Source organism: Lepus europaeus, chromosome 11 (genome assembly GCF_033115175.1).
Source record: "Lepus europaeus isolate LE1 chromosome 11, mLepTim1.pri, whole genome shotgun sequence".
Lineage (NCBI taxonomy): Eukaryota > Metazoa > Chordata > Mammalia > Lagomorpha > Leporidae > Lepus > Lepus europaeus.
This window is the reverse complement of record NC_084837.1, coordinates 80,277,056-80,291,998: the sequence shown is the minus strand read 5'-3', so window position 1 is coordinate 80,291,998 and position 14,943 is coordinate 80,277,056. Positions and strand designations below refer to the sequence as shown.

General features: G+C 38.1%; 1 protein-coding gene across 1 annotated transcript in view; it reads left to right on the top strand.

Moving 5' to 3' along the window:
* The window catches only part of ADAM10 (ADAM metallopeptidase domain 10), a 147,501-nt gene extending 132,765 nt beyond the window's left edge, over nucleotides 1-14,736 (top strand). Inside the window, exons 15-16 of the mRNA XM_062206009.1 lie at nucleotides 8,336-8,462; nucleotides 12,466-14,736. Coding sequence (XP_062061993.1) covers nucleotides 8,336-8,462; nucleotides 12,466-12,560 — 222 coding nt within the window. The 3' untranslated portion in view covers nucleotides 12,561-14,736. The remainder of the gene's footprint in view (nucleotides 1-8,335; nucleotides 8,463-12,465) is intronic.
* Nucleotides 14,737-14,943: the final 207 nt, after the last annotated feature.

Genomic DNA, 14,943 nt, shown 5'->3' with positions numbered 1-14,943 from the left:
CAGTAAGATAACAGACATCTCGTTCTTCAAAATCTATTTGTCTCATTTGATTATGTGCAGAGTTCACTTGCATAGGAGAGTTTATTATGTTGATAGCCTGTGGTTTGGCCTTGCATCATGTCAGGCAGTATCTTTTAGTAGGATGCTGAGGTGTACGAAGCTGTGAAAGAGGTGGTTCACTGACTCTGCTTCCCAGTGGTGTGTGCCTAGTAGCATTTTGTCTGTGGCACACTACCCTGCCTTTTCTCCTCATATGGGGCAGAGTAGGAAGAACCCTCACAGTTTGGTGCTTCATGCCATGGATTACTGACTGGGACTGGTGTCATGGAAATGATACTTTGTTTTCTGTGGAAGAGTTATATTTTACAACCCTTGTTGTTGTTTTTTTTTTTTTTATTTAAAGATTTGTTTATTTATTTGAAAGTCAAAATTACAGAGAAGGAGAGACAGAAAGAGAGATCTTCTATCCACTAGTTCACTCCCCAGGTGGCTACAACAGCCAGGACTGGGCCAGGCTGAAGCCAAGAGCCAGGAGCTTCATCTGGGTCTCCCACCTGGGTGCAGGGACCCAAGCACTTGGATCATTTTCCCTGCTTTCTCAGGCACATTAACAGGGCGCTGGATTAGAAGTGGAGCAACCGGGACTTAAACCAGAACCAATATGGATTGCTGGCACTGCAGGTGGTGGCTTAACCTGTTATGCCACAGTGCTGGCCCCAACAATCTTGTTTACATGTTTTCAAAAGTACATTGATTGTATTTGCTGACTGGTTGCTGCATGTCTGACTGTGAGATAATGATAGGCATCCTTTGACTTTATCAAGGAATCATCTAATTCTTGAAAAGTTTGAGGGCATTCACCACTAAATCTGTTGAGACCTTGTATAGTGATCTCCTTTTCTTTAAATGGAGGGCACTTATAATTCTTTTTCAGTTTTTTTCATAGTTGATGTGTTCTGATTTTGCTATGTCTTTTCCTCCATTGTAGAAAACTGTCTTTTACCTTGATTTTTGTCCCTCATATTTATTGTGTTTCTTCCTTCCTTAACTGCCTACTATTTTGTATTTTCAGATTTTTCAGGATGTTGTCTTTTTAATTGTCATTTTGACAAGTCAACACTTTCTCATTTTTAAATTAATTTCCGCTCTCATTTTGCTCTAATTTTATGAATCTAATCATAAAAGTTAAGTATCTTGTATTCTTTATGAATGAAAGATTTAGAACAGTGTTTCCCAAATGCTTCATAAAATCCTAATTTCATGAGCTGCTCTGTGGGTTTGATGTTCAAGTGAATCTGGAAAACACTGCTTACTGTAGTCACCTCTTAAAAGTTTGTGAGAAATCCTGTAAGAAATGAATCTTTGTAACCTCGTTTTTCTAACTTAACTGACCTCAGAAACCCTTATTTCATAGAAGGCTTATGAAAATCTTAACTATTTTTAGAAATCATTGGGTAAACATTGATTAAGAGCAGTAGTTCTTCATCCTGGTTGTACATGAGAATCACCTCAGGGCTTAGACCAATTAAATCAGTTAAAAGAATCTGTTGGGATGGGGCTTACTCTCTGTGTCTTTTAAAATGTCTCTAATGTTGGTGAAGAGCTAGGTTGAGAACCATTCATCTTGAACAGGGATTAGCAAAGTATGGCCTCTGGGCCCATATTTATTTTTGCTTGGCTCACAAGCTAAGAATGGTTTTTACACTAATTTAAAATAATTGAGGGGCCAGTGCTGTGGCTCACTTGGTTAATCCTCCCTGCTGTGGCCTGGGAGGGCAGTGGAGGATGACCTGAGTGCTTGGGACCCTGCACCTGCATGGGAGACCAAGAGGAAGCACCTGGCTCCTGGCTCCTGGTTCCTGGCTTTGGATCGGCGCAGTGCCGGCCGTGGCAGCCATTTGGGGAGTGAACCAACAGAAGGAAGACCTTTCTCTCTGTCTCTCTGTCTCTCTCTGTCTCTCTCTCTCTCTCTCTCTCTCATTGTCTATAACTCTGTCAAAAAAAAATAATTGAAAAAATTTAAGTCATCAAGATAACATCCTTTTGAAACTTACATGAAATTCAAATTTCATTGCTCATAAAATAACATCTTATTGGAACACGGCCATGCTTATTCATTTATATATAGTCTAACTGCTTTTGCACTTTGAATAGTTGCAACAGAGACTGGCTGCGCAAAACCTCACATCTTTATCTGGGCTTTTATAAGAAATATTTGCCAACCCCTGGTCTAGAACAGTAACCTCAAGGTGTAGTCCATTGACCAGCAGCATTAGTATCACCTAGGAACTTAATGAAATGCAAATTCTCAACCCTCATTTCAGATCCTCTGAATCAGTAGATGATGGTACATGGGAATCATTTTTCCCCCAGACTCTACAATGCAATGAATCCTTTTTAAAAGCCTTATAATAGAAAGTTTTTATTTTGTCATCTTTTTGAACACCTTCACCTTTTTAATTTTCAAATTTTATTTATTTCACAGAGAAACAGAGCTCTCCCATCTGTTGGTTCACTCTAAATGCTAGCAACAGTCAGGGCTGGGCCAGGCTGAAGCCAGTAGCCGGGAACTTAGTTCAGTACTGCCATGTAGGTGGCAGGGACCCAGCTACTTGAACCATCACCTGCTGCCTCCCACAGTACACATTATTAGAAAGCAGAAGTCGGGGTCCAGCGCCATGGTGCACTAGGCTAATCCTCCGCCTGCAGCTCCGGCATCCCATATGGGCATGGTTCTGGTCCGGTTGCTCCTCTTCCAGTCCAGCTCTCTGCTGCAGCCTGGGATAGCAGTAGCGGATGGCCCAAGTCCTTGGGCCCCTGCACCCGTATGGGAGACCAGGAAGAGGCTTCTGGCTCCTGGCTTTGGATCAGCGCAGCTCTGGCCGTTGCGGCCATTTGAAGAGTTAACCAACAGAAGGAAGACCTTTCTCTCTGTCTCTCCCTCTCACTGCCTGTAACTCTACCAATCAATAAATAAAATCTTAAAAAAAAAAAAAAATGCAGAAGTCAAGAGCCAAGCCAGAACTTGAACCTAGGCACTCTGATATGAGTTGCAGGCGTCCCAAGCAGTGTCTTAACCTCTGTGCCAAATGCCCTCCCTTACTTTGCCTTCTTTCTTTGTTGGAAATGGAAGGTGGTTGTCAGCCCCTAGAGTCCTTACTTCCTTGCCTGATAGAATAAGCCACTTCTGAAGCATTAACAACGAAGATGCAGTATTATCCTAGGTCCTAGCATATGGTAAGGATGTAATATATATTTGCTAGATGAATGAAGCATTTATTTTCTTTTAAGATTTATTTATCTATTTGAAACTCAGAGTTACAGAAAGGGAGAATCAGAGAGAGGGAGAGAGACAGATCTTCCATCTGCTGATTCACTCCCCAGGAGCCAGGAGTGAGGCAGATTTCTTAATTGTTGTATTTTATATGAAAAAGAATGAAAATTGTGCATATTGCCTTAACTTTGAAGCTACGAAGTTTTCATGTTCCTATCTGTGTATTTTATCCTGAGCCCAAAGAAACCAAAAGTTTAGTAGCCAGTTGCTTTCTGTTTGACAAATTGCTGCTGATGCTGCTGATGGTGGAGGTTTGAAGGATAGAAGAATGTTTAATCACAGTCCAGGTTACAATATCTTTTGGAGAAAGGAAGTTTTCTCCAGCTGCACAGATGGCATAGTCAGTATCATCACAGGAGCTGTAGGCCGCATAAGGTTTTGTGACCCACAGGACGTTCACAGTGCATTGGCTGGGTGTGAAAATTGTTAAACACTGGAGTATACACAGAAAGGATAATATAGTTGACATTTTCTGGAGATCTTTAAAAAAATAGATTATCTTTTTAGTCTGAATAGACTCGAATGCTTGTCTGACCCTCCCCCCAACATACTTTTTTTTATTATGTTTTATCATTTTGTTGTCTTATAGGCCCCTTTTGTTTGTTTAGATTATTAAATTAAACACTTGGAATTAATACTTAATAAATTAGTAAATCTTAACCATTTACAATGGCATTGGCTATATGTAAATGACTGTGTTGGACAACATCTGTATCTATGTATAATTGTTTTGTCATTGCCAATTTAACTTGTTAACTTCTAGGCTATGTTTTAAACTTTGGAATATCTTCTCTTTGTCTTCTAAGTTTCATATAACTTTTGTGTGTGACAGGTACGAGGCTGGCACAGTTTATACTGATTAAATGCTTCTTGAATGAATGATATGATAGATATGTTTTAGACTGAGACAAATTGTGATCTTTTCTTTTGAGATGAAACATATATTTTGCATTTACTAGGCTGGTTGATATTCTTTCCCCTGATTTTATAGTATATGTGGAAGAAAAAATATATAATTTAGCATTTCACACACTCATAATTCTCTTTTAAAGGGGAGCATTTAAAAAAAAAAAAAAAAAACCTCTAACAAAGTGGTGGCCATGCTTTCTAATACTCTCAAGTGTACTATTATTTTGTTTAGTTTTTCTTGCTCTTTTCTGTCCACTGGCATATTTCATTTCTCCAGATACTAAATTCTAAAAAGCTACTATAATTGTCACTGAAACATCTCAAACTTTGGGCTCTTGAGGTACATAGATACTTGGAGAAATTAGAGGAAGGCCAGCAATACTGTGCTGGAAGGCACTGGATGTGCTCAAGGCTTGAATGCTGAATTTTAGTATCTTTTGATCTGAACTGAGACTAGGTCTTTGTTACCTTTGTTTTCTGTAGTTTTAACTTCTATTAAATCCAGACTTTCTCTGTTCAGTCTACTGCTCTTACTGCCATACAACTTGCATTTTCCTTATTTCAGACTATATAAATACTGAAAAACTGACTTTAGAGGTACCAAAAACACAGTAATGTATGTCCTATCTCTGTTGTAAGAGCCTTGCTGTTAGACAATCTAGAAATATAACAAATGAGCAATTAGAAATATTTCAAGGTAAGTATAGAATAAATGATTCACCTGTAATGATTTGTCTAATGACTTTTTTTTTTTTTTTTTTTAATGATAGACTAGCTACTAGGTGGGAAAATACAGATTCAAAGAGCTCAGTTTCCAATTTGAGATAGAGAAGACACATAGAAGGTACCTAGAAAGTGTTTTCAGTCCCGTATGCTGTTCTTACAAAGCAGGAGAAGCTAGTGGGGTAGGCCTCTTTTAAGAGGGCGATACTAGAACAAGAGGGCATAGAGATATTTATGGAAAGACTGTGGAACTCTTCTAATTTCAGAGACTTTTGAGAAAACAGATTTAATTATAAATCACTTAAAGTTTTTTTTTTTTAATTCAAATACATTCACACATACACGAACTTATGCATACATATATATACCTATATCTCTTTCCTTTTTCCATTCTCTCCCCTTTCTGGACAGTTCTTTTCTAAATGCCTTTAGTTGAGGCCAAATGTAGTAAATGTCCTTACCAGGTTGAGGGGTTGAAAGTGGCATAGACCACCAGAGTAGGGATGAGATGGGTGCCCTGCAGAGGGGTGACTGGCTTGGGATGCCACAGTGCAGGTAGGGTAAGGAGGGTGGGACTAAAAGTATCAAAGCTACTTTTAGCATTAGCTTATTCCAGGGAAGGCTTAGCAAAAGAACAAGAAGAATCTGAAACTTGTTGCTCCAGAAAGTACGAAAGTACTCAAAGTACTCAAAGGATGGTGAAGACATGTCCCAAAGACACAATGATAACAATGAATTGTAAGTCTTTTGTATAAAATAGGAAACCAGGAGAGAATAAATAAATATATAAATTGAAAGTCTGATGAAGGACAGGATAATTACTTAGTTCCAAATTGCATCCCTACAAAATACTTACTTATCGCAAAAGTCTGGTGAAGTTTGGCGAATAATACCTTGATTAAGTGAACAAGTTAATATCACCAGTAATGAAGTCAAAAGTCATGTGTCACCTGATAGAATGCAGTGAGAACACAGCATCGTTTCTATGATATTCTTATCAAAGATTTTTGACTTGAATCTAAAGAAGTATCAGAGAAACTCAAATTGAGTGATAGCCCTATATAAAAAAAAAAGTATGTCATAATCTTCAAAGGTATAAAGGTCATAAAAGCCAAGGAAAGACATGCAACCTTTCTAAATGGAAAGACACAAAAGAAATGTGGCAGCTGAATGCAGTATGTGACTCTAAACTGGAAGGTATTGGGACAAATACATGGTAGTAATATATCAGTGCTAGTTTACTGATTTTGATGGTTGTGTTCTAGTTCTCTAAGAAAATACTCTGTTGTAGAAATTATATGCCAGAATGTTTAGGAGTGACAGCATAGTGCTAGCAACTTACTCTCAAGTCGTTTTAAATTTTAAAAAGTTCTTTATTTTGTTGTACTTGCAGTTTCTCCGTAAGTTTGAGATTCTTTGAAAATAAAGCAAATTCCAAAAAAGGGGGTTTGGAAATCCCTTATGGACACACAGAAAAGGAATATTTTATCATACCATGCAATTTTAACATCTATTACTTTAATTACATCATTGCTGCTGGATAAAGTGAATAAGAAATTTGTTACAAAATCCTAAATACAGAAAATTTTCTTAAACAGAATTTTGTTGGAAATGATTAGCAGTGACTACATATATATTAAAATAATCTGTGTTATGCCAGTGTATATATTTATGGTTTTTAAAGTTATAAATATTTCGTATGATGTTTATTAGTGCATGCGGTCTTAAAACAAACTTTGAATGTTTGGATTCGCAAAAATAGACTTCAAACTTCTTAAGAATAAATAAAATTTTTCTGCCAATAAGATCATACCAGTAATTTTGAAGATTTTTTTTTTGGTTTGGCTCAATTTAATACAGTGTAAATGAGAAGTGAAGTTATTGGTTCCTCCTTAGACTGGATAGTTTTTGCTTGCTGCTACAATCTGTATATCCTTCCACTTTTCATATTAAAAGAGGCAGTTAACCTATAAATGAGTGAACGAGTGAAAAGAAAAATACTGTGATATAGTTTATAAGATGAAAACTAAGATATATAAAAGTTACTTCATAACAGTAGTTCGTGTCTCAAATTCCAAGTGAAATAGAGGAAGAGGAAATAGGGGTTTCAAAAGGGATAGAATTTCAGTCTTAACTATGATAGTAAGATAATAGCTTAGGCTATTAAGGTAATAGCTTAGGCTAATGAGTATTTTTTTTTTTTGACAAGCAGAGTGGACAGTGAGAGAGAGGCAGGGAGAAAGGTCTTCCTTTACCGTTGGTTCACCCTCCAATGGCCGCCGCGGCCGGAGCACCGCGCTGATCTGAAGCCAGGAGCCAGGTGCTTCTCCTTGTCTCCCATGCGGGTGCAGGGCCCAAGCACTTGGGCCATCCTCCACTGGCTTCCTGGGCCACAGCAGAGAGCTGGCCTGGAAGAGGGGCAACCGGGACAGAATCCGGCGCTGTGACCGGGGCTAGAACCCGGTGTGCTGGCGCAGCAGGTGGAGGATTAGCCTATTGAGCCATGGCGCTGGCCGCTAATGAGTATTTTAAAAATCTGTCTGTCATGTAGCAGATAGGGATGCCACCTGCAGTGCCAGCATCCCATTTGGGCGCCGGTTCAAGTCCTGGCTGCCTCACTTCCCATCTAGCTCTCTGCTATGGCCTAGGAAGCAGTGGAAGATGGCCCAAGTCCTTTGGCCCCTGGACCCACATGGGAGACCTGGCAGAAGCTCCTGGCTACTGGCTTTGAATCCACACAGCTCCAGCTGTTTGTGGCCATCTGGGGAGTGAACCACCAAATGGAAGGCACCCCCCCCCCCTCTCTCTCTCTGCCTCTGCCTCTCTGTAACTCTGTCTTTCAAATAAATAAATATTTTTTTAAAAAAGATATCCACTAGTAGAGTTTAAAGCAAAGTATATACCTTATAAGCCTTGGAGAATATAAAAGCAAAACAAAAAGAATAGTCTATACGATGCATAAAACAAAGGAAGTAATCAAACCAGAAAATATTTAATAAAATGGAAAAATACAGAATAAGCTGTATACAAGATGACTTTAATTTTGCATGTATATGTATGTGTGTATGACAAACATAGTTATATACAGGAAAAACACTGAAAGGAAAATAATATTGAGTGGCTTCCTCTAGGAGGTGAAATTATGGATGATTTCTGTTTTAACCTTTGTACTTTCTTTTATTAAGAAAATTAATTTATATGTGCATCTATATGATAAGTGATGTATATATACATATAGCTCCCAAATGACAAATGTTCTTTAAAAATTATAGTGTGCTGTGTAATATGTTCTTATCTGTATTTTATGTAGTATAAAATATTCTAAAATATTTTATAGTTTTTACAGTGGAAAAATCCGTTTATTTCCAGGCTCATTGGTGGGCAGTGTTGCTTATGGGGATTGCCCTGATCATGTTAATGGCTGGATTTATTAAGATATGCAGTGTTCACACTCCAAGTAGTAATCCAAAGTTGCCTCCTCCTAAACCACTTCCAGGTAAGACTATCTGAGTGAGGTATATGTTTTATAACTCATAACTAGTTAGCAGGTAGAACTGAATTGTACTTGAGTTTTTAGTAACTAATACAGTGCTTTTTGTCCTTGAGAATGGGGTTACTGAATGAATGATTCAGTTTGTGTTTAAGTATGCTTTTTTATCAATACTCTATAGTATTGTACTACAGTATTTAGTGCTAATTTATTCTGAGTGTCTAATAATAATGTATTTAGGGGCAGTTGTTTGGTACAGTGGTTAAGATACTTTTTTGGGACATTCTTAATCCATATCAGAGAGCCAGGGTTTGACTCCTGTCTCCACTTTGTGTTCCAACTTCTTACTAATATGTACCCTGGGATGCAGTGGTGATGATCCAGGTATGTGGGTTCCTGTCACCTGCATGGGAGACCAGATAAACTTCTTACCTCCTGACTTTGGCCTCATCCAGTTTTGGCTATTATGGGTATTTGGGAAGTAAATCAGCACTTTGTTTGCCTTTCAAATAATAGATAGATAAAAAAATTTAAAAATATGTATTTAGAACTAAGAAATTTGATTTTTTTCTTGGTACTTGTTTTCTTGTTTTTGTTTCATAATCTAATATTGTCTCATTTTTACTGTGATAATTAAGCTTTTTAAAGTTATTGGTCTTTCTGTTCTTATAATTTTGCTTCTGTATTGCTTTTTAAAAAATTTAACTGATATATAAAAATTGCACACATTTATAGTGTGGTGTTTAAATACATGTATATATTCTATAATACTCAAATCTGAGTAAAGGTATTTGTTTTAACATTTATCTTTTTTTTTTCAAGATTTATTTATTTATTTCAGAGATAGAATTACAGAGACAGAGACAGAGAGAGGTCCTCCATCTGGTGGCTCACTCCCCAAATGGCTGCAACAGCCGAGCTGGGCCAATCCAAAGCCAGGAGCCAGGAGCTTCCATGTCTTCCATGTGGTTGCAGGGACCCAAGTAATTGGGCCATCTTCTACTGCTTTCCCAGGCCATAGCAGAGAGCTGGATCAGAAGAGGAGCAGTCAGGATTTGAATCGGTGCCCATATGGAATGCAGGCATCTCAGGTGGCGGCTTTACCTGCTACACATAGCACCGGCCCCTGTCATTTCTTTATTGTGAAAACATTTAAAGTTCTTTCCTGCAGCTTTTTAAAAAATTATTTATTTTATACAGGTTTATTTTATTTATTTGGAAGACAGACTTACAGGGAGAGAGATCTTTTATCTGTTGGTTCATTCCCCAAATGGCCACAACAGTTGGGGCTGGGCTGTGCTGAAGCCAGGAGCCGGAAACTCCATCTATGTCTCTTACATGGATGGCAGAGGCCCAAGTAATTAGGCCATCTTCTTTTGCTTTCCTAGGCATGTTAGTAGGGAGCTGGACCAGAAGTGGACCAGCTGGCACTTGAACCAATACTTGTATGTAATGCCAGCCTTGCAGGTGGTGGCTTAATCTGCTCTGCTGCAATGCCAGCCCCAGCTTTTCTTTGTGGATGCAGTTCGTAATCATCCATAGTCATCTTCCTGTATAAAGAGCACCTGAATGCCTTTTGCCTCTCTAACTATAACTTAGTATCATTAATCAGCCCCCAACCCCGACTCATAATCACCATTCTACTTTTAATTTCTATTAAGATCAACTTGTTTAAATTCCATGGATTATGTGGTACTTGTCTTCCTGTGACAAGCTGATTTCACTTAACATAGATACTTCCCTATCCTTCCCTGCTGGATCTCACTCCTTTTTAGATCTCAGTACTGTTTCATTGTGTATATGTACCTTTATTCACTCATCAGTTGATGGCCACTTAGGTTGTTTCCACACCTTGGCTGTTTGTGAATAGTGCTGCAGTAAATGTGGAAGTGCTTATCATATATCTCTTTGACGTACTATTTCTTTCCTTTGGATATATACCCAGTACTGGGATTGCTGGTTCATATGTTAGTTGTATTTTTTAAGGAATCTGCATATTGTTTCCCACAATGGCTGCACTAATTTGCATTCCCATCAAAAGCATAAAGGAGTTTCTTTTCCTTCCTCTCTTCCTCTCTTGGATGGGGATGGAGCAGAGGAGGAAACAGGTAGTAAGAGAATTGACTGGTTCACTCCCCAAATGCTTGCCCAAGCACCAGGGCTGGGCTGAGGCCTTGAACTCTATCAGGTCTGCCAGGCAAGTGATAGAAACCTAATCACTGGAGTCAGGAGCCGGAATCCAGTATTGAACCCAGGTATTCAGACATAGGATTTGGGCATCTTAAACACGGCTTCCTCGTTGTGGTTTCGAATTTGAATTTCCCATCTCTGTTACTGTTTTCATTGTGCTCTTGAAGTATTTTCTGGCACATAAGGTTATTTTCCCCATGGGTGATGGCTTATGGAAACAGAAAGATCCCTATCTGTAGGAGAGTCTTAGGATAGAGGCTGCATTCATCAAGTGACTGCAGTCAAGTATTTTTTTTTTTATTTTATTTAAAGATTCATTCATTTATTTGAAAGGTAGCGTTACAGAGAGGCAGAGGCAGAGAGAGAGAGAGATCTTTCATCCACTAGTTCAGTACCCAAATGGCTGCAACAGCCAGAGCTGGACCGATCTGAAGACAGGAGCTTCTTCCAGGTCTCCCACGTGGGTGCAGGAGCCAATGGACTTGGGCCATCTTACACTGCTTTCCCAGGCCATTAGCAGAGAGCTGGATTGGATGTGGAGCAGCTGGGACTGCAACCACTGCCCACATGGGATGCTGGTGCCACAGGCGGCATCTATACCGGCTATGCCACAGCACTGGCCCCTCAAGTATTCCTTATCCTTGAGAGCAACTCAGTTTTCCTCTCCACTCTAGCTCTTGAGGAGACAGCATTAGAGGAACTCTTTAGAGTAAACTCTGGACATTTGGAGAAGGGTAGAAGGCAGCTGTTCCAGATTATTTGATCCTCATCTTTTGATGTCTCCCCGTTTCCCTGTCTTTGTGGCTTTTGTGCTGCCCACAGGCTACTTTATCACAGCAGGTGTGGGATCAGACCCTGTCCCAAGGCCATGGCAGGGGACAGCCAAAACTAAATGACAGCAATTTTCTCTGCTACTTCCTCCGACAAATTTCTCATGAAGCGTGCTGCCTCAGGCCAAGTTCACTACCATATACCAAGTAATTCAAAACTAGATATGTTCTCTGATTTTCTCCATGTTCCTCCACTTCTCTTATGTTATCCATTTTGGAACAAGAGAGCCCACTAATCAGGCTAGGATGGTATCTCAGTGTGAATCAGAGATATTTGATTTTGTTGTCATTGCTTTTCTGAAATTCACGATGTTATTAGTGCTGTTGACTTTTTGTTATTTTTTAAGAAGGTTTCTAAGAGCTATATGACATTTTAAAGATACTGTTGTCAATGTGGTCTTGTTTAATAAAAGTGTTTTACTTGTGTATTGATTTCATTTAAAGTAATCAGCAACTTGAACAACTAGCTACCCTTTACTGAACACTTCCAAAAAGTGCCAAGCACATTTACCTGAATTCTGTACTCTTCACAACAGACTGTATGGGCTCTCAGGCTTGTTTTATACACCAGGCATCTCAGTGTCTTACACTGGAAGTCTTTTTTTCGGACACTTCTCTCTTTAGCTCTGTTCTCAAAATCTGTGATACTGATGAGGTGAGCATGTCTAATGCTTGTGGTTAATAGGCATTTGAAATGTGGCTAGTCTTGATTGAGATGTGCTAAGTTTCAGACTTAGAGGACATTATAAAAGAAATATTTTGTTAATTTTTTGTTTATTACATGTCAGGTAAATGAAATGGATGTTAAAATTACTTTGCTACTTTCTTATTTACCTTTTTTTGGTGGTTTTGGCTGTGTATGTGGCTCATATTATATTTCTGTTGGTCAACACTGATTTAGAACCTTTCTTATTGCAATAGCAGAATTTTTTTTAAAACGATTGAAAAGCTCACGTTGAATCAATTACATTTTTGTTTGTGACTCACAGGCACTTTAAAGAGGAGGAGACCTCCACAGCCCATTCAGCAGCCCCAGCGTCAGAGGCCCCGGGAGAGTTACCAGATGGGACACATGAGACGTTAACTGCAGCTTTTGCCTTGGTTCTTCCTAGTGCCTACAATGGGAAAACTTCACTCCAAAGAGAAACCTATTAAGTCATCATCTCCAAACTAAACCCTCACAAATAACAGTTGAAGAGAAAATGGCAAGAGATCATGTCCTCAGACCAGGTGGAATTCCTTAAATTTGAAAGCCTGAAAATTCCAATTTGGGGGAGGGGGTGGGAAAGGAACCCAATTTTCTTATGGACAGATATTTTTAACCTAATGGCACAAAGTCTTAGAATATTATTATGTGCCCTGTGTTCCCTGTTCTTCGTTGCTGCATTTTCTTCACTTGCAGTCAAACTTGGCTCTCGATCAACTTTTATCACAAATTGAAATATATTTTTTTCAACTGCCAGTCAAGGGTAGGAGGCTCGACCACCTCAACATTGGAGACATCACTTGCCAATGTACATACCTTGTTATATGCAGACATGTATTTCTTACGTACACTGTACTTCTGTGTGCAATTGTAAACAGAAATTGCAATATGGATGTTTCTTTGTATTATAAAAATTTTCCGCTCTTAATGAAAAATTACTGTTTAATTGACATACTCAGGATAACAGAGAATGGTGGTATTCAGTGGTCCAGGATTCTGTAATGCTTTCCACAGGCAGTTTTGAAATGAGAATCAATTTACCTTTTTCTTCTGATGGAGTTTGTTCATACTTATTTTCCCTTTATCAGATGGCTGCTGTGAGCACGCGTGGTGATGCTGAAGACCACTGTGCAGTGCTGTGTTAACTGGACACGAGCACCGTGCCACTGCAGAGTAGTTCCTTATGTGAATGTCTGATTCTGCTTACGTATTGTAAACTGTCTAATTCAATTCCATTTTTTTAATTGATAGGTGAAATTTTATTCATACTTTCATAGAAATTATGTCAGTGAAATGATTCTTTTTATTTGTAGCCTACTTATTTGTGTTTTTCCATATATCTAAAGAATGCTAATTATGTTTTTTGTCTGATATGGAAAAGGAAAACTGTCTTCATCAAAAATATTTGAACAGTTTTTTCAGCATATCATCACTGATCATTGGTAACCACTAAAGATAAGTAATTTCCTCAGCTAGTAGTTGAAATTGTAGATAGGTCTTCTGATATTTTTTTCCCTAAAATATTTTAACAGTAATGAAGGTGAAACAGCACAATGTCCCATTCCAAATTTATTTTTTAAGCAGATGTAAATAATTGGCATTTCAAGAAAGAGAAAGCAAAAGCATTTAATGTATTAACAGGCTTATATGCTATGCAGGAAATAGAAGGGGGCATTACAAAAAATTTTAAGCTTGTGACATATTTATTGCTTCTGTTTTCCGACTACATCACTTAAATTAGAAATAAACAGCTATGATTTTCCTGGCTTCACGTAGGAAGCAAAATTTAGGGAAGGTTGAAATGATTTCTGTGTTTTGGCTTTTTTTTTTTTTTTCTCCTTTTTTCTTAAGAGTATAAGGTTTACACAATCATTCTCATAATGTGACGCAAGCCAGCAAGGCCAAAAATGCTAGAGAAAATAATGGGATCTCTTCCTTGTAAACTTGTACAGTATGTGGTGACTTTTTTCAAAATACAGCTTTTTGTACATGATTTAGAGAAAAATTTTGTACATGAAACCCCAGATAGACTATAAATAATTCTAAACAAACAAGTAGGTAGATATGTATGAAATTGCTTTTAAATCATTTAAATGCCTTTGTTTTTGGACTGTGCAAAGGTTGGAAGTGGGTTTGCATTTCTAAAATGGTGACTTTTATTCTGCAAGAGTTCTTAGTAACTTCTTGAGTGTGGTAGACTTTGGAACATGTAAATTTTTTGCTTGTAATGTTATCCTGTGGTAGGGTTTGGCAGGTGTACACTGCCGTATTTTATTTTGAGTCTAAGTTAAATGTTTTCTGAAAAGAGATATGTGCACTGAACTCTTTCCACTGCAAATCAAGATGTGGTAAAACAAAAGGATCAAGACAAATGAGATCTAATACTACTGTCAGTTTCATGTCCACTGTGTTTTATACAGTATCTTTTTTGTTCACTTTGGAAATTTTTACTAAAAATTGCAAAAAATAAAGTATTGTGCAAAGATGTAAGGTTTTTTGAAACTTGAAATGCATTAATAAATAGACTTGATGAAATCAACTTGAAGGTTCTATACTCTTTGAACTCTGAGAACTATCAAAGGAAGCTTCTCACAAGGCAGCTTTTCCTTTCTAAATGAAAGAGTTTGTTGAGCAGAAAGAGTATTGTCTCTTCCCATACAAGTATAGTTATCTTAACTCCTAGTCTGGAGTACATGTAGAAAATTTCCAATTAGATTTTATGTGTGTGTGTACACACAATGGACATTTTAATATAATTAAC